Raw genomic sequence first — 18534 nt, 5'->3', positions numbered from 1 at the left:
TAATGCACACTGGTAGCAGTTCAAAAGTGTACAAAAACATTCTGTCTACCTATTTACAGAGAAATGCATCCAGTCTACTTGGGAGGAAGTTCCTCATGCAGCAAGAAAATAACCCAAACAACATTTCATCAGATGGGAAAAATCTGAATGGTCAATTCAATCACCAGGCAATAGACTAATCTAACAGAATTTTAGCTCTAGAAGTAAAGAATAAAGGTAGAAACCATACAACCTGTGTAAGAAGATGTAGCATCCACCTGGAAAATCAACAAAAACGTAAGTTTGGTGATGTCAGTGAGGCACTAGCGTGATGCAATTATTGCCAACAGGGGATATGCAACCAAATAATAAGTTATTAACTTTTATTTACTTTAAGTGCATATAATAATTTTGTTCACCTCAAAATTGGTGGCTTTGATACCAAAAGAGCCGTAAATTGTTAGATAAAGTAACAATAAATGAAAGCTGAAATTCCTATCTATAGTCTCATCTCAAATCCATTTTTTTTTGTGGGACAATATTCTTGGAGAAGAATGTACATAAACAGGGTAGCGTTAGTTAGAGGGAGCTATTTTAGTGGATTTAAACAGACCCAAAAGAGGTGGAGCAAAACATACCCTCAACAGTTTATCAAGCTGTCTAGGTTTCAGATCTCTCAAATCTTTTCATGTTTGTTCAATGGCACTAATCATCAGTATCAGAAGCGTATTTTGCCTTTGCCTTCTTCAACTGGCAGCTACTAACAACACTGCTCTCGATATAGTAAGTAACCTAGGCAGGTTGGAAGCTTAAAATTTGTGTCAACATTTGTTAATGATTGTTGTTGTTGGCTTTGTATTGCACAGGTTGTGACATGTACCAAAACAAATGGTAAGTAATGTGCATTTTTGGAATGAAATGCATTATTAAAATCTAACCAATTTCTTACTACAGAGCAGGTAAGAGGGTTCTAATTACTAACAGTTGTAATGTTAGTTCCAGGAAAGGGATATCTTACAGTCTTAATAAGACATTTTAGACAATTTTCTGTGTTCAACTTTGTGAAAACAGTTTTCAACTTTTGAGCATCTGGTGCTACATATCATACTGTACCCAACCACCATACTAATGCTGATTTAAATATTAATTATGCTCTACCTGAATACATCTGCAGAATATCGATCTGAATGACATAGACTGTACTTTCTTGAATAAAACCACATTCAGGCAGTACCTAGTACTTTTGAATACATAGTGTATGTGCCAAATACACGTTTTTTAAGCAACTGCAAATTAAACCTTAAATCAAGGCATATATTGATTAACAATATAGAAATTAAAAAAAATTAAATCCTGGGACTCAATCACACAAAAAAACTTTGTACTTTATAAATTATTACATTTATAATATATGGACTAAGTAGCTAGTTAAATAACCTTTCTGTTGAAGATTTGGAACCTGACAATTGGTGGATGCCACCTGTATCCTATCCATCTCCACTGTATGATCTGAAAGTTCAACTTACTTATCTAAATGGAACTCCATCTTCTTTTGCTTTAAACATAACATGGTCTATAAACATTGACAGTAAGTAATATATTTTTATTTTTTAATATTCAGTAATGATAAATGGTCATTATTTTTCAACTTGCGAAATATACAGAATTATAACAAACACACTAGCAATTCTGACCGCTTTTAATAGATTCTCATTTGTTCATCTGAACCAGAAATACGCAAAAATGGAAAGAAAAGTCAGTGACAGGATATCAAAAGATCTTTTGTCAATAAGATTACAAACAATCTTTTTTTTCCATGCTGGTCACATTCATTATGTATAGTTTTGCTTTTTTTCTAGGTAGTATTCACAGTATTGTTGGCACATGGATAGAAGTTGACAATCTGAGATACAGATGTGAATATCAACCTCCATTTACTTCAAAACACACCTATAATCGTGATTTAGTGCAGGTAAGTCCTTCAGTGTTATTTGGTTAAATGCTGTATTGGATTTTTTGAGTGTGCACTTTTAAAATGGTAAAGATGGTATTAGAAAAAAACCCAAGAAGGAGCTTTCAAGAGATCCCTATATTCAGCCTAAAGCAATTACACAATTTGAATACATTCAATTACATTATTTACCTCTATTGTGTGCTATACAGGTTCTTTAACCCAATTTCTTCATTTATAATGTTCCCTGTATTATGTAGCTCTGGTTTCATTTCATTACTCCAGACTTCAATATCGAACCCAGTGGCTTTTACCAAGTCAAAGTGTATAATCTCCCCCCAGCACCGCCTCCTGAACGACAAAAATACTTAAAGCACGCTAAGATACAAGCACCAGGTTAGTTTTTTAGATACTTTTCATAATATAAAAAATAAGCATGTATTCTTCAAGTATGTACTATGTTTCTTTGGCCCCCACAGGATGTAATGATGAACGGATGAAGGACCATTCAACATGCTTAAAGAAGACGCAGGAACTTCTTACTACAGACATACCACAATCACATAAAGGTAAAAGCTACAGAATGTAAATATCTTCAATTGAATATAAAATTTGAGCTTGTTAATAGTTGGCTGGGGAAAATGGTGTATGAGCTTAAACCATTTGACATTGGAAGGAATGATGCTTATTGGTTATGTTAGACTTCTGCTTCGTGATTTATGTAATGCCATAAATAATGATGTCATTGACATAATGTCTGCAAGTGTAACTATTACTGTCTAAAAATGTTGTTGATTCAAAAATCATCTACAAAACAAATCGTTCATTCAGTGAACTTTAGTGACCACTTTCAAGGGTTAAAGGGTAAGTTGAATCCAGAGTCTATTTCGGGAAACAATGGGTGCAAGACAGGATTGGACGCCAGTCCAACGCAGGGCATCATCCATGCAAAGTCTTACAGTAGACAATCCATTAAACGTACATGAAATTCAGGAAATGCTAAGCTGAGCTGAGGATCACACCACCTGGGGTCGTGAAGCAGCAATGCTACCTGCTGTGCAGACACATCTTTTGTTTTTTTCATGATATCATGTTGGATCAATGCCAGTTCTGGAATGTAACACGAAGACAGTCCGACCCAAACCTATGTTTGCTCTCTTTGATCTCTTTGGATAATAATTTCCAAATAACGGTTGTGAAAGGTGTTGTATTTATTAGCCAGATTGTAGCTGATGTAGAATGTTCAATAATTTTATTGCTTATCTTGTCAGAGCCCTGGGACATCACTGTAGACAAGATTAAGGATGAAATACACGTGACTTTCAGTTCACACGCAAACTCTGAGAGGTACGAAATCAGACTGCGCAGAGGAACGCATATACTAAACTCTGCTGAGGTGGAGGTGGAACGTCAAACTTCGGTACTTTCGAATTATTTGTTGGGATATTTGCTAATCTTTTGTTTGAGGCAATTTGTGTAAGAAATGCTGTTGTTGTTTTGTTTGTCTCATAGACAGGAGCGATTGAGACGCTTACAGCTAAGCTGAAGTATTCAGGGCCATGTGAAGACCTGAAAATATATGTGTGTTTAAGGGGGTCCACCCATCCAACTGAATTTGTTAAAACTTTGGGATTACAGTTGTTGAAACCGTATGACAAATCTTTGACTCGGAACGCCAATAATTAACATGAATCTGCAATTTATTACAGATAACACCATTCTTTGATTATTGCGAAGTTGTATGCAATTCAGTTTTCCGCGAAGTAAACTGTCAGGGTGGGTATTCAGGTTTTATTTGCAGACAACTGTTTATTCTTTCAAGAAAATTTGACCAAAAATTTTTAAAAATGTGTCAGGGTTCATGTGACCTGTATGTGAACTTCATCCCAAATTTATGAAACTTTTCTCCCACCTGAATCAACAATGGTGAATCGATGGCAGTAAATTGACCTACAGTGTATGCAGAGACCTATAATAAACTGATCTCTCATCCAGGGTGTATTCTTGCCCACGTTCCAGCTCCCAGTTTTAGACTCACCACAACTCAGTCCTCATTAGAAAATGAAACAAAACATAAATGAACTAAGCAGTACATTTGTAGACTAAAAAGAGACTGAATATCCTGCTAATTGATTATTGTTATATATCTGTAGTCCCATCTACAGCTGCACCAACAGAAGGTAAGACATCAGAGCTTCTATGAGTTTATCTTAACCTTTCATCGATGATACACTTATAAGCAAATGTGTCAATTCTTTCCAGAAACAAAGGAATATGAAACTATCCTGCTAATCAGCACTGGCTGTGCTGTAACCATTACTTTCATTTTTATCTGTAAGTTTGTTTTCTCCCAGTTCTCTGAGTTTGAATCCTCTGCATTCATTTGCTTTAAATGATGATCCAGATTAAATAATTGAATCTCGAACTTCCATTATTCTTTACTGATCATCCTTTGGGCTGTAGACAATTGCGGGCAAGAAAATCGAGCAGTAACCATTCCCAATTTTCAAGGAAAAAATCTATATTGGTGTCTTGGAGATTCAGAGACTTGTAGAAGTCTTCACCGCCTTGATTATTTTCACATTTCATAATGCTACAGTTTGCAATTATGTTATCAACCTACATAAAATAAACTCGTAATATTACAGTGAGAAGAAAAAAAAGATAAAAAAAAGTTGTTCCATACGTTATGACTGCATTCATCCGCTTTCACATCTTTATTCGGCCATAAAACTCAGCACTGTGGTGTGTCTGGACTGCAGTTGTCCTGTGAACAGGATCTATTTAGCTTCTGGTCAGTGATCTTTGGTGCCTTTAGGTCATGCCTTATTTATTATTTTTCTTACTGTAGGATGATTAAAGTGTGAAATTTCTTCAATGACAAAAAATACAGACTGACACTTCTCCAGAACATTGTCCAGCAGCAGGTGTTTTCATCTGTGTTTTTATCACTTCGGCCTTCAGGATCCTTTTATTTAGAAATGTTCTCAAAATACTCTAGTTTCTGGTTACTCTAGTTTTCAGATAGTCTTCTATCTTAGGGGATTCACAGCAGTGAGGGTTAAAACATCTGAATACTTAATTTTTTATGTTTTAATTAAAAAATTTGTAAACATTTATATTGGTTATATTTCATTTTTGACCCTTCTGAATAGTAATTTTTTTATAATCCCAGTTGTAATATTAGAAAACACGAAAGAATTGAAGGGGGTGAATATGCAAAGTACTGTATATTAACCTATTTTAACTCCCTTTTGTCTCCATGTCTTCATTATTATACTGCTTAATCTTGATTTTCTTCTTGATCAATGCTTAATCTATGTTGAATTTTTATGAAAGCAGGAATAAATGATTCCATTTTCCAGGCCAGTGCTGGAGGCTGCGGATAAAGTCTAGCTTTCACAGACGTGGACTAGACTCTGCTGGGCCAATAGGAGTGCTGCTGGTGTATCCTGCAGTGGACAGTGTGTTCCAGAATGCTGTGATGGCCATAGCTAACTTTCTGCAAAGCCACAGCGAGCTGAATGTAATCATTGACATGTGGCAGAGAGGCAATCTGGCGGAACAAGGCCCGCTCCGCTGGCTCAATTCACAAGTTAGTTATGCTGAGAAAGTGCTCATCATCTTGCCGCCCCAACACACGGAGTTCAGCAGTGACGCAGGTAATTGTAGTGATTGTTAATGCTTTTACATTTCTGTTGGGCATGTTATTGCAGAACCTATTCCATTACTTATTCCCAGCCATGGTATAGAATTGTGCTCATTCAGACACAAGGCCATTAGTAAATTCAAGTAGCTAGATAGTTAGATAACTAGACAGACAGAGAGACAGACACTAGTCAAATTCATAGCTTGATGTGGCTGGTCAAATCTAAACACTGGAACGAGTACCCGGAATCAAGTGTTTCAAATATTTATACTCTAAAAAATAAAACATATACTCTTATACCTTCATTTTCCCACAAATAAACAGTCAAGAGACACCTTAAATGGTTCTAACTTATGTATGAATGCACTACAATAAAATTGTAATCCGCTTCTTTACAGTCTGCTTAAAACCCAGCATGGCATCTGTGATAACCGATTACACCGTCCCGGCATCGGCTTGCGAACTTTTCTCACTTGCACTGAACCTGGTTGCCAGTTGTGCTCATGATCCTCAGCAGCACCAGAAGTTCTTGGTGTTGCACCTGGTCCATAGTGCACACAAAAGCCACAGAAGCACAGTGCCAATGCAGCTCAGATCCTGCAAGGCCCTTCTTTTGCCTAGAGATCTGGAGAAACTTCTACCAATCTCAAGCTGCAGGTCTGACCGATGTAAAGAAACCGCCAGGAAGGTCAGAGACGCTGTGCGGCAGTTAGAACAAAGACATCCGATGAATGGAATTGAAATGATTTAATTCTCTTTGAGCTGTGATAAATGCTATCTGGTTTTTCCTTCAAATATTTGTATTGCTTTTCTTTTCTTTTTTTTTTAAGAATTATTGATGGAAATATATTCCAACATTTACCATACCAGAAATTGCTGTGTATGACCAAATAGGGGGGAAAAAATAGCAGCAGAGAAAAGAACAAATATAAATTATATATAATCATATTATATAACATCCTGTTCATCTGTGGGATTTATTCGCTTTTTGTACAGTATTTTTTTTACACTTTATTATAAATTCATTCACTTCTACTTGTATTTTGTTTCAGCTCATGCTAAGAGCTGACAGAACTTCTTTTTCTATAGATATAGAAGATAAGGGAGTTTATGTTTGCCTAATCTGATTTCTCAGAGGTTGACAATTTGCACAATTCGATGACAAGCAACCTACGATGGTAACATCCTTTATGTCAAAAACAGGATGCCACAAAATTAGTTTTCCATAGACAATATCTAATATATGTAATATAATAGACAAGGCCAAATGTTTTGTAAAAGAAAACATAACACTCTTCTTTCATTGGATGCATTTTTTTTTTTTAAGAAATAAAGCTGGAAAAAAATGATGTGGTTGAAATATATATATATATATATATATATATATATATATATATATATATATATATATATATATATATATAAGAGAGAGTTTCGCAATCACCTTTCCAAATGATATTTACAGCTAAATTCATTCATGAATTATACTCTCTTACACACACACAAACACACACACACACACGCACACACACATTCACCATACAAAGGCTGCTCTTTCACGAAGCATGCGTGCGCCAAATCTCTGCCATTCTCCCTGGTGGATCCACAGCTCCTGGGTGGTGTCCAGACACGCCAACACTGCTCCACCTTTCCAAGCCGTGAGCCGAGGGTCCAAGTCCTACAGGAACATTATTCCAAGTTTAATTAAGCCGGAAAACAATATTTGATCGGATATGATTGTCTTGCTGACCTTACTGCATTACATGTATGCATTTGAAGAGATGTGAGAACGCCTTATGAAATGCAGGCCACTCTAGTTAAATTACCAATGGAATTGAAAAGCTTATTTACCACATGATCACTAAACAAACACTTTGAAGTAAATGTATAATCCTTTATTAATACACAATTGCACAAGCTTCAAAGGTAATACTTTACTTTGGCACCAGTATATTCTCAGAGTCCGTGCATTATAATATTTCTTTCTTTCTTGTTTTCTCGTGATCTTATTTTGTCGTGATCGTGACTTCATTTTCTTCTGATCTTGACATAAACAAACATCGTTTCCACGTGATCAATACGTATTTTTCGGTGTATTTGGCATAAGAGCGTGTTCTAGCGGCAGCATTCTGGATAATAACCACAACCATTTGGTTATTGTACACAAATGGTTATGTTGTGGTATCTATGACGCTGGGATGCTGCTGCATCTACAACATTCCTCCTGATCAGTACTTGAATTTTTTTTTTTGTGTATTTGGAATAAGAGCATGTTCTAGAGCAGGGGTCACCAAACCTTTTGAAACTGAGAGCTACTTCTTGAGTACCGATTAATGTGAAGGGCTACCAGTTTGATACACACAGTTTTCAGTTTGATCTGAAATAACACATTTGCTCAATTTACCTTTTATTACATGTTATTATTAATAATTAATGATATTGTATGTGAAGACACAGATCATGTTAATGATCTCATATTATTCATCAACAATGATTTAACAAAATAGGAAACAGCTATTTTTCAGAAAAGGCCCAGGGGCTACTCATGCGGTCCTCGCAAGCACCATGTTGGTGACCCCTGTTCTAGAGGCATGCACTTTTGCGAAATACACAGAAAAATTGTGTACTGATCTAGAGGAAACATGTTATTTTTATGTCGAGTTAATGAGAAAATTAAATTGTGATCACGAGAAAACAAAAAAGAAAAACATTATAATGCATGGTGTCTTAGGACTTCTGTACTATTCTTCAATGGCCTTATCGAAATAACAAGAGCTATCCTATACTGTCATTAATTACTCATAATACAAATATTGTATTGTATTGTGATCGACAGATCTGTTGAGCAGTCAACCAGTTCATTTACTGACCACTTACTCGCTGAAGTTGCCTTATTTACTTAAAATCAAGACAAATAGTAACGTTTTATAGTCACTTCACTGCCACTGTTGCATTTTAGCTAAAACTCGAAAGCTGCAGGACAATAATATTTCCCCAGATTGCCTAAAAATGGTTTTACAACAGTTTTATGCTTTGATTTTCAATATTTAAGTCAACATCAACAGCTATTGGCACACTTTTGAACGCACAACATTTACTTTACATGTTTTTTGACATTTAGAGAAGTCACCAGTCATCAGATACTAGAATGTACATTTAGGGCTAAAACCTTGACTAGGGCTGAAAAAGACTTCCAAATGAACACCCAAAATGTTAAAATGAACTCTTTCATTCATTCATATTAAACTTGGGTAAAAGGGGAAAGGAAGCTGAACTAAATATGCTAGTAAACCCAGTGAATCAACACATAAACATAATAAATATAAAAACATTAGAAGATTTTCCATACTCTATACGTACACTAGGATTGTATTTCTCTTCTATTTTTGGCAACTGTAATTATACCCATTAATTCCATGGAGTTACCTTTGGGCGTGTAATGACCTCTACGCTTTCAACCATGCGGCGGAAAGAAGGAGGCATTTTGTTGAGAATGCGATGCTGAAGGAATTCTTGCGCGCCATTAAACAGGAGTCCTCCGCCCACCACCAGCACCGAGCTGTACATCTTCCTCTTAGTCTCATCGGACACTGTGAGAAGAAAATTAATCATAAACAGACTGCACTACTAGAACACTACCAATAAATGCAGTCTTTTCAGACTTTTAAACAAATTTACCAAAAGTGTTAAAGTAAAATGCTCTTGGCGAAAGATGTAGATAATCAAAATGTCAAATCTCAATACAATATCGCACACAGTATAAGAAAAAAAAAAAAAAACAACACCACCACCAACACTAATTAAATAAGATTATATGACAAAGAATGAGAGCGCAAACAAACCCCTTTGGTGTTTTTTGGGTTGTGTGGGCAATACTATACACTCACCGTTCACTTTATTAGGAACACCAGAACACCTGAACATTTATGCACCTGCATCATATATATACACATACAGGTCAAAAGCTTTAGGTAATGTTCACAATGAACTTCAGAAGTGTGAGTGTTGTTTAATGGCTGGTGATGCATTATGGGCTGGTTTGTATATTTCAGAAAATGCTTATCTCCTTGTATTATCACACGCTGCAGGCTTCTACAGAATAGTGCGAAAATCTGGCTGCCAAAAAAGATTGAGCAACAGTGGTCAAAAATTCCTTGTCGATAAAAGACGGCTGAGGAAAACAGCCAGATTAGTTTGAGCTACCAATAACTCGGATAATGGCTCTATACAAGTGTGGTGAGGAGAAAAGCCTCTCCCACATTCAATTTTACTGCTGTCAGCCAACAAGAATCTGAAGCTACTGTAACGGTCCACATATTCAAACCGTTTTGGTACAGGACTTTCGGTCCTGTGCACCAGAAATGTGTACCGACTGCAAACCATGCAGAACATAGTGTGGAACATAATCACAATCGGAGTTCCCTCACAAATGTATTAAATGTATGAATGTATTATTATTAAACTTAAAAACATACACAACAATGCCAGGGGTGTTTTTTTAAAAAACTAACTAGCGTTAGAGTCATTGTGGCTACTCACTCCGTACTGGAAATACGATTTTCTACTGTGTTGCAAAACTTTTATTTTGCACATGCACGAAATCGCTTTCACTTCCAGCCATCGCCAACGCTATAGATTCTTTAGTGTTTTAGGTCCGGCTTTAAGAATTTCTCTTAAAAGGAGAAAATCCTGACAATTCCACATATTGAGTGCGTGAATGAATGAAGGATGGAAGTAAGTAGAACAGTTAAGTAGATCAAATCTTACACACACACACACACACACACACACACACACACACACACACACACTGTATTACCCAAATTTATTCTTGTAAATGTAAACTTTTTAATTAACTTTTTCCATTAATTTAATCAAATTATTTTGTGACAATTTATTCGACTACTTAATTTAATCAATATAATAAAAAAAACATGTATCGCATTTATTTGATGGATTCTAATTTATTTTGTATATTTTATTTGATATATTATTTAACCAAACAGGCATTTTATTAAAAAAATTTTTTTTTTAATGTAAACCGATAATGTACATAAAATGTTACCTACAATTAACGACCTTAATTAAAAAAAAAACATTTTATAAAAACAAGCAATTTTATGATTTGCATTTCTTCCACCTAACCGCACCGAAATGGAACCGAACGTGAAATATCGAGTTTCGTACCGTGAATTTTTGTTACGTTACACCCCTGGAAGCTAATTATCACGAACTTTATCATGAGCTTCATGGTGCCCAGAGTTTTTCCTTCTTCTTGAGGTTTGATGTGAACATTTACTTAAGCTCATGACTTGTATGACGATTTTTTTTTCACAATGCTGCTGCTAGATTGGCTGGTAGATAACCAGATCAAAAAATGACAGTGAGCAAGTTTCCTAAGAAAGTAATCTGTGCATGCAAGTGCTGTCTGTAATACTACTCAGGATAAAGATTAAGCTCAACATTACACCTGCACTACAACATTACTAGCATATATTCTAATAAATAAATATAATCCCATTAATATTTCCAATTGATTGGCATTAATCTAAAACAAAAAAAGATGCTTTTTATACCACAACAGTCGATGCTGTGCAGAATAGCTTTATCCAGTCCAAGAGATTTGCCTTCAAACTGAGTCATTGCTGACTTTCTGGACAAAAGGACAGAAGGCACATCTTCTGGGTCGGCACCACTGGGCAGAGCCTCTCCTTGGGAATGGCCAAGCTCCATGTCTGGGTTTCCTCTCTCGGTCTGGTCACCTCCTTGGCTGCTAGATTCACCCTCAAAGCCTGAAGGTTTGGGCAAACCCTTCCTTTCCATGGACTTAGAGGACTGAAAAGAAAAAAAGAAAGAAATTGAAAGCTGGAAATCTATAGCTCTTACTTGCAAAAAAAACCAAATAAACAAAGAATATGAGACAATTCTGTAAGTTTATTCCGTTATTTCCCAGAGACAGAGTATGTACTTGGTCCTGTTTGCTCTGGGTGCTTAGTAGGTAGTGTTCATCATGAGGATCCTCAGGATCTCCTTGGGAACGATGCTGCAAAGAGGTCATCTTCTGTCCGACAATTCCAAATGCAGCAGGGTAGAAGAGAGCCATGGGAGCCTATTAAAAAATAAAAGGGGAAAATAAATAAATAAATAAAAGTACAAAGAAAGGCATGGACATGAATACTGTTTAAAAGTAAATCAAAAGGACCATGGAATTATATTTTTTTACTTTACAGCCCTGCTTGTATTTAGGTTATTGAGGTGAGAATTAAACTATATTGCTCATAGATAAATTACTTTAACGTACATAAAATTAAAAAGAAAACGTGTATTAAAAGACCCCGGGATGAGACGTGTGGTTGCAGTAAAGCGTAAATAAAAAGTCTCTACCTGTAGCTTTTCGTCACCAAGCCGCAACTGGTAGAGCATCACCGGGGATTCTGGGAAACGGGTGCGAAACTCATGGTCCTGCAATCCGCATATGTCCTTCGAAGAAAAAAAAGGCATGACAAATATAGACAAGAATCTTTTTGCATTAAGACAGGAGGTATGTGCATAAATACCTGGTCAAGGTGACAGAACGTCTCTTTAAGTTGCTGCAGCAACATGCAGTCCAGACGGTTCCCCAGCTGGCACTCTCGGTACGGAAAGCCTGCACGTTGCATCAGCCAAAAGAAACATCGCGTCACATCAGACCCTCCGTAAGCAAGACAAAGCCTGTGAAGGGTTAAACATACAAAATGTGATCTAAAATGCAAAACAATTATCCCAAAAAAAGTAATTGAATAAATGTAATGAAACATACACACACGCCTTCTACTAATCTTCCACTCACCTGGAATTTCGATGGGACACGCCATCCTCCACACAACACACACTGGTCTTCTGATCACCCACATCTACCACACATGCACTACTCAGTCCACTACCGAAGGCTGCGCACACGGACTCCTGGTGGACGATGATCGCTAAACACAAATAAAACCAAGCACAATTACATTACATTATACAATTACATCATTCAAAGCATTTCACTGCATGTCGTACCCTGTATGTATGTGTATGTGACAGATAAAAATTTGATTTGATTTGATTGAAGTAAACAATTCGGAGATCAAAGAAATTAGATATCTGTCAATTATGTATTGGAGTGGGCTCTTGAATGTAAAATACACTAAAGGTGGACCGATTCATTCGTTTTGCAGATTCATCGACACGATAGTTGATTGTTGGAACTATCTGTAAAAATACATACCGAGTTCTTCTGGGTTGCGTTATACAGTACAAGCGCGGCCTCTAGAGGTGAATCACTGACGACACAAGCTGTTTATTTGAAATATGTTTTTTTTATTCATTTTGGATGTAACTTTTTATTTATTTGGAGTGATCCTTTTTGTTTCCATTTGACTGCGACTATTTTTCTCAACATTTATTAATATAATTAATATATACATATTATTTAATTTGGTACATATTCATGATTCAGTACTTTTTTTTTAAAATAAAGCTCAGTACTATTTTACATGGAGTGTTATGTTTGTTTTTGATCCAGTATTTATTTTAAAAATTATAAGTTGGTTAATCTGTTATCGCCAAAGTGCTTTCCAACCTAGCTCTCGAAATCGTTCGACTTTTAGAACACACTGCTTGAAAATTGTCAAATGAAATCTGAATAATTTGCAGCATTACTGTCTTACCTGAGAAGCCCATCTTAACAAGGAGCATATTGACCACTTCTTTCACATGCCGTCTATTGTAGATGTCTGGAACCAGGAGGATGCATCGGTAATACTAAAAGTACAACCGAAGTCACACGATCAAACGCAGCCAAGTGTCGACTTTATAAAAGACACATACATTATGACATTTGATATGAATCTTTTGCTATGCTAATAGTTGGTGTTGTATTTTGGTTGGGATTATATTTAATAGCGCCACAGTAGCATTTAATAGCAGTAAAAATAACAATTTCGAACCTAATGGGTTGATAGACCTGTTTTTCTAATGTCAGATGCTAAAATCGTGAAGATTAAGGGTGGTATTAACATAAAAGATTGTGTGCTGAGATCTGTTTGAGCAGAGTGTAGATCAAAAGATGATGAGATGGACAGACTAAAATGCTCCAGCTCTATAAGTAAATATTATAAACATCCCTAAAAGTGTTTGGATAATCAGAAAAAAGATTAGTTGCTCAAAGATGAGTTGCTTTTCCATGCAAGCAAAGCTTTATTCTCTCCAAAGCCATACCTTTAGGTCTTTGAGAGGAATATCAAGCAGTTTCTGAATGGCATGAGACCATATGGTTTCCAGGTCTGCTAGGACAGCGGTCAGAGAGCCTCCAGGTCCACTGTGGACATTCAGCTGACCACGACAAACAGGCCAGTGTAAGTTGTAACAGTCTGTGGGGTTCACGTGTAATGCCTGGATATAAAAAATAACACAGGAAAACAGAAAACAAAACCCATAAATGAACTAATTTAGATTTTTTTTTTTTTTTTATAATTTTCTTTTATATTAAGACAAACAAATTACACACAAATAATATTTCACTGTGCCTCCGTGGCATTGTTAAGATAAGCTTATACAATGTCAAAACATTGTATTGATGAAACAAGAGTTGGACCATTGTGTAGTCTTCAGCAAATCCTAACGATTCTCAATAGGGTTAAGGTCTGGACATTGTGGTGACCAATTGATATATGAAAATGATGCCTAAAGCGTCCTTATACAATCTAATACTCTTATACAATTTGAGCCTTTTACAATTTGAGCCTGATGAATCCTGACATAGGGTTTGAAATTTTCACCAGGCTGAACAAGTGTCAAAAACAAATTGCAAGCAATGGAGGACCACCTCCACATCTGTGGACCATTAGTGATCAGTAAAAAGAAATAAATGAAAACAAACAGCTAAACACTGTATAAATCCTGATAGGTACAATCTCAAAAAAATGTTTGTGGAGTCCCAGCAACACTATTTCACATGTAAATATATCCACATGAACTATAATGAGCTTTTTCTACTGTGCAGTTAAGGTTGTTTTTATAATCTTTAGTGTTTGCTGTATTTTTCTTTACAGGAGCGTTCTACTTCTCACCTCGTCTCCTATTAAGTACTCGGGCTGGTGCATTGTATTTGTCCATTTTTGCCTCGAGTTCGGATCCAAAACAGCGGGACGGATCTGCCTGTTGTACACTCTAGCCTGTTAGCACCCAAACCAAAAAAACTCGTTAAAAAACTAATTAACTAATATATCCAACACTGAGATTATTTAAAGACTCCAAATATAAATATACTTGTTCTGCAGACACTGGAGTTCTCCTGGCCCCGCTGGACATCTTTTTAGACCATATTGCCTGGTCCACCATCTTGAGACCATTTTGGCGTTGCTCACTGCTCTCTGCTCTCTGGAGAAATGAAATAACGTGTTCAAAAAACAAAAACAAAGATAAGAACATTTGAAAGAGCAGACCCAGAAAATCAGCAAAACACTGAAAAACTTGCACATACTTACATTCAGGCCTTCTCGTTTTAGCCACGCGTCCTCATGGCGTGTCTGACCAGGTTGTTTATGTCTACGAGCAATGACATGTGGAAGAGTGAGGGGTAACGTGTCTGTAGCTCGGCCGATGCGGAGGGTCAGTGATCCGGGGTTGATCACCACCACAAAGTTGGTCTGAATTTGCTGAACCGGAAGCCATGAAAATTTGTATTAGATTGCAATATATAATAATAATAATAATAATCACATCCTTTTCAGCATGAATGTTGTAGAACTGGCAGTAGGTGGCACTGAGTCGTCCTGAGCTCATTTTACTGTTAGTATGGGTACCTTCCACAGAAACATGCAGGATGGTGGATTATAGTGGCCCAAGTTACAGACAAAAAGAAATAAAGGAAGGAAAGAAGGAAAAGGGACAGACAGACAGATAGATAATTACTACTCGAAGGCACTGTAATGCCTGAAAAGTGCTGAAAGCCTTGTGAGGACAGAGGGGGGAAAGATATCACATGTTTCAACACTGCATTCTTCATGTGTTGTGTTTAGTTAGTTTGTTTTGTAGTGTTTATTCAGACGATTAATGATCAAGCAGTTGAATATTTTGCTCAAAATAACCCATTTTCACAGAGTACGAAAGTATTTGATGTTTATGTACTGACAGCTACGCCTAACTAGTTAATAAGCAAGATAGTTACATAGCTAGTTATCTATTTAACTCCCCAACTGTCCAGCTTTAATCATCTATACATGGATATCATCATTACACCAGATGTGCTGCACAAATCTGAATGTTTGTAAAAAAAAAAAAAAAAAAAGCACTGACTCTCTGTATGTAAATTCCCTCACCTCTTGTAAAGGCTCTGGAATAACAGGGGGAACAATCGGCCTTTTGACTCCGCGTTGTTCCTTTTCTTTGTCCTTTTCTCGCTCTTTATCTTTTTCTTTTTCATTTTCCTGCTCTCTCTCTGCCTGTGTCATGATACTACACGTTCCTTGACGGACACACTGATGTGCAGAGCCGGGCGTCTACCTCTTTGAATCGAACGCGCATCGTGTTATGGTTCCCTAGCGCCACCTGATGGACTGGAGTGAGATATTCCGATGCTGAGAGCAGAGAAGCCCAAAGTTTTTCCTATGAAAGGACTTTTCATTTAAAGTCAAAATGTTTTCCCAGTTTAAAAATAAAACAAAGCATGTTATATTTAAAATTATATTACAAATAAATATTTGTATAACTGGCTTTTTCTCTTTTTTTCTCATATGTCATGGTGAGCCAAATGCTGAATCTCTGTCCTAGAGAAAAAGAGCCCAAAGTCTTTTCTGTGAAGAGCCATACATCTAACTTGATTGAGGGACAATTATTCCAAATCCAAAATTGCCATGATTTCCATAAATTGTAATTTCATAATATATAGAAATAATTAAACAAAAATTATAACTCTTAATCTGCTTAACTCGTGCAGTTTGACCTTCAGAGTTTTATAGTTGAATGATACTTATATCTAATACAATATATACCTAGAAACAACTCCATTTATATAAATATAGAGTAATATTGTACTGTAGAGTTAATGCCTAATGCAGCTATGCAGATTATAGGCTATACAGCCATATGTGTGTAATATCAGTGACCTGTAAGGAGAGACATGAAGCTGCTGCTTATTTTTTAAATGATTTTCCAAATTGGGAAATTATTTTCTCTATACTTTTTATTTCAATTTCATTTTTTGTTGTTGCAGTTTTTGTTATAGAATGTTATATTATTAAATCTTATTTTTTATTTACTTTATTTGTACTATGTAAAAGAAATATGTAAAAAAAATGTAAATGTGTTTACAGTGCCTCTTCATGGCTGCATCAGAACACATCATAGAGTAGAACACATCATAGAGTGTTCTTCTCGACTTACAACCTGATGGACTTACGACCGATTTCTCACCCCCTATCTACGTCGTAAATTGGGGTCTACCGGTATTGCATGATGAGCCACATCATTATACAACACATGTTTCTGTTTTAGAAAAAAAGGAGCCCATGAAGGGCTAAAAATCTAAATTGATTGAGGCTGAATGGGCTGAAAGAAAATGGTTAATTATACCAAACTGTATAATATAAAAAATCATGTTGCCATTTACAAATAATTAAATAACAAACAGAAAACATGACTCTTTAATCTACTTAACTCATGCAGTTTTACTTTTTGAGATTTCTAGTTCAATAAAATTGATAACTAATAAGATATAAACCTAAAAACAATCCCAATTATTCTACTGTACTATATAATAATACTGTACTATTGAGTCAATGCCTAATACAGCAGCCATATATATATATATATATATATATATATATATATATATATATATATATATATATATATATATATATATATATATATATATATATATATATATATATACAGCAATAAGTGTGTAATATCAATCTCTAATAAGAGACATTATGCTACTTCTTACTATTTTAAAGGTTTTTCAAATTGGGCTAATTTACTTATACTTTTTTTTATTTCAATTGAAATGTTTTAGCTTAAATATAAACAGCTTAAATATAAAACAAAACATGTTATATTAAATATTAAATTACAAATGAAGATCTAAATAACTGGCTTTTTCAGCCTCTTCTCATATGGCGAGCCAAATCAAAAGTCAACATGGTAGAACTTCGGTGCAGAGGACCTCGTTTGGGGGTTTCTGGTTTAGAGCAGAGATGCCCAAAATTTTTTCGATGAAGTGCCAAAATCAAACTTTATTGAGGAACGTAGTCAAAAAGTCAATTTGTGATTTTATATTATTTAGAAATCAATCAATAAATAGAAAACATAATTATGTAATCTGCTTATCTTGTGCAGTTTTATTTTCAAAGTTTTATAGTACAGTGAAAACAAAGAAACAATCCTACTGTTCTAAGCAGCTCAGCCGTACTGTGCTTGTAAAATCAGTGATCTTTAATGAAATACATGAAGCTGCTCCATATTTTTTAGGTTTTCTCAAATTGGCCTGCAGTTGATTTACTGATAGTCAGAAAATCATGCAGGTGAGGGTCCATTTATTCGCTTCTCAGTTGACATTGTCCAAGTTCATCAGACTGAAAGCCCTTCATAGAGGGAGGTACTGCCATAGTATTTGCAGCTTCAAAAGAAAATAATGACTTTCCAACCATTCATATAGGGCATGGGAGACCAAATTAAAGATCACCCCAGGCCAACTTTAGTTTGGGCATCTCTGGTTTAGAGAAAAACTCCATCATGGTACAGATAGATATGTTTATTGATATATTTATGTTTTCCACTGTTTCCGTACTAAAAAGAGAGCAAGTTGCATGACTGCAGTGCTGATAATGATACGACACCCAAAATATTTGATTGGAGATGATCTGTTGGTGGTTCATTTTCACAGTGAAGCACTGCACACTATAACAGACAGCATACTTTTACTTGTATA

At 35.7% G+C, this 18534-nt stretch overlaps 2 protein-coding genes across 2 annotated transcripts; one reads left to right on the top strand and one right to left on the bottom strand.

Annotated features, from left to right (window-relative positions):
• The first annotated feature begins 594 nt into the window (after positions 1–594).
• Positions 595–6900, top strand: il17rb (interleukin 17 receptor B). Its single transcript, XM_083554516.1, has 13 exons — positions 595–762; positions 846–870; positions 1430–1567; positions 1839–1951; positions 2191–2326; positions 2410–2499; positions 3202–3350; positions 3443–3511; positions 3640–3706; positions 4084–4110; positions 4193–4264; positions 5296–5592; positions 5978–6900. Exons 1-13 carry the CDS (start codon positions 679–681, stop codon positions 6328–6330), a joined length of 1620 nt encoding a protein of 539 aa, XP_083410642.1. The 5' UTR covers positions 595–678; the 3' UTR covers positions 6331–6900.
• Positions 6883–16114, bottom strand: actr8 (actin related protein 8). Its single transcript, XM_083554498.1, has 13 exons — positions 15923–16114; positions 15089–15259; positions 14871–14981; positions 14672–14776; positions 13821–13994; positions 13271–13364; positions 12409–12541; positions 12137–12290; positions 11964–12059; positions 11548–11688; positions 11156–11414; positions 9006–9169; positions 6883–7257 (listed from the first exon to the last, which is right to left on the bottom strand). The coding sequence occupies exons 1-13, from the start codon at positions 16052–16054 to the stop codon at positions 7114–7116; spliced, it is 1878 nt and encodes a 625-aa protein (XP_083410624.1). The 5' UTR covers positions 16055–16114; the 3' UTR covers positions 6883–7113.
• Positions 16115–18534: the final 2420 nt, after the last annotated feature.

Source organism: Silurus aristotelis (assembly GCF_946808225.1).
Source record: "Silurus aristotelis genome assembly, chromosome: 11".
In the NCBI taxonomy this organism is placed as follows: Eukaryota; Metazoa; Chordata; class Actinopteri; order Siluriformes; family Siluridae; genus Silurus; species Silurus aristotelis.
Note: the sequence above shows the minus strand (reverse complement) of the source record. Positions and strands in the feature narration are given on the sequence as shown.

Coding starts and splice junctions, on each gene's coding strand:
- il17rb (XM_083554516.1), top strand. CDS start 679: ATGGCACTAATCATCAGTATCAGAAGCGTATTTTGCCTTTGCCTTCTT. Junction 2,327..2,409: donor CGCTAAGATACAAGCACCAG/GTTAGTTTTTTA, acceptor TGGCCCCCACAG/GATGTAATGATGAACGGATG. Junction 4,111..4,192: donor TACAGCTGCACCAACAGAAG/GTAAGACATCAG, acceptor AATTCTTTCCAG/AAACAAAGGAATATGAAACT.
- actr8 (XM_083554498.1), bottom strand. CDS start 16,054: ATGACACAGGCAGAGAGAGAGCAGGAAAATGAAAAAGAAAAAGATAAA. Junction 15,260..15,922: donor TTCCAGAGCCTTTACAAGAG/GTGAGGGAATTT, acceptor CTTCCGGTTCAG/CAAATTCAGACCAACTTTGT. Junction 11,415..11,547: donor CCCAGAGCAAACAGGACCAA/GTACATACTCTG, acceptor TTTTCTTTTCAG/TCCTCTAAGTCCATGGAAAG.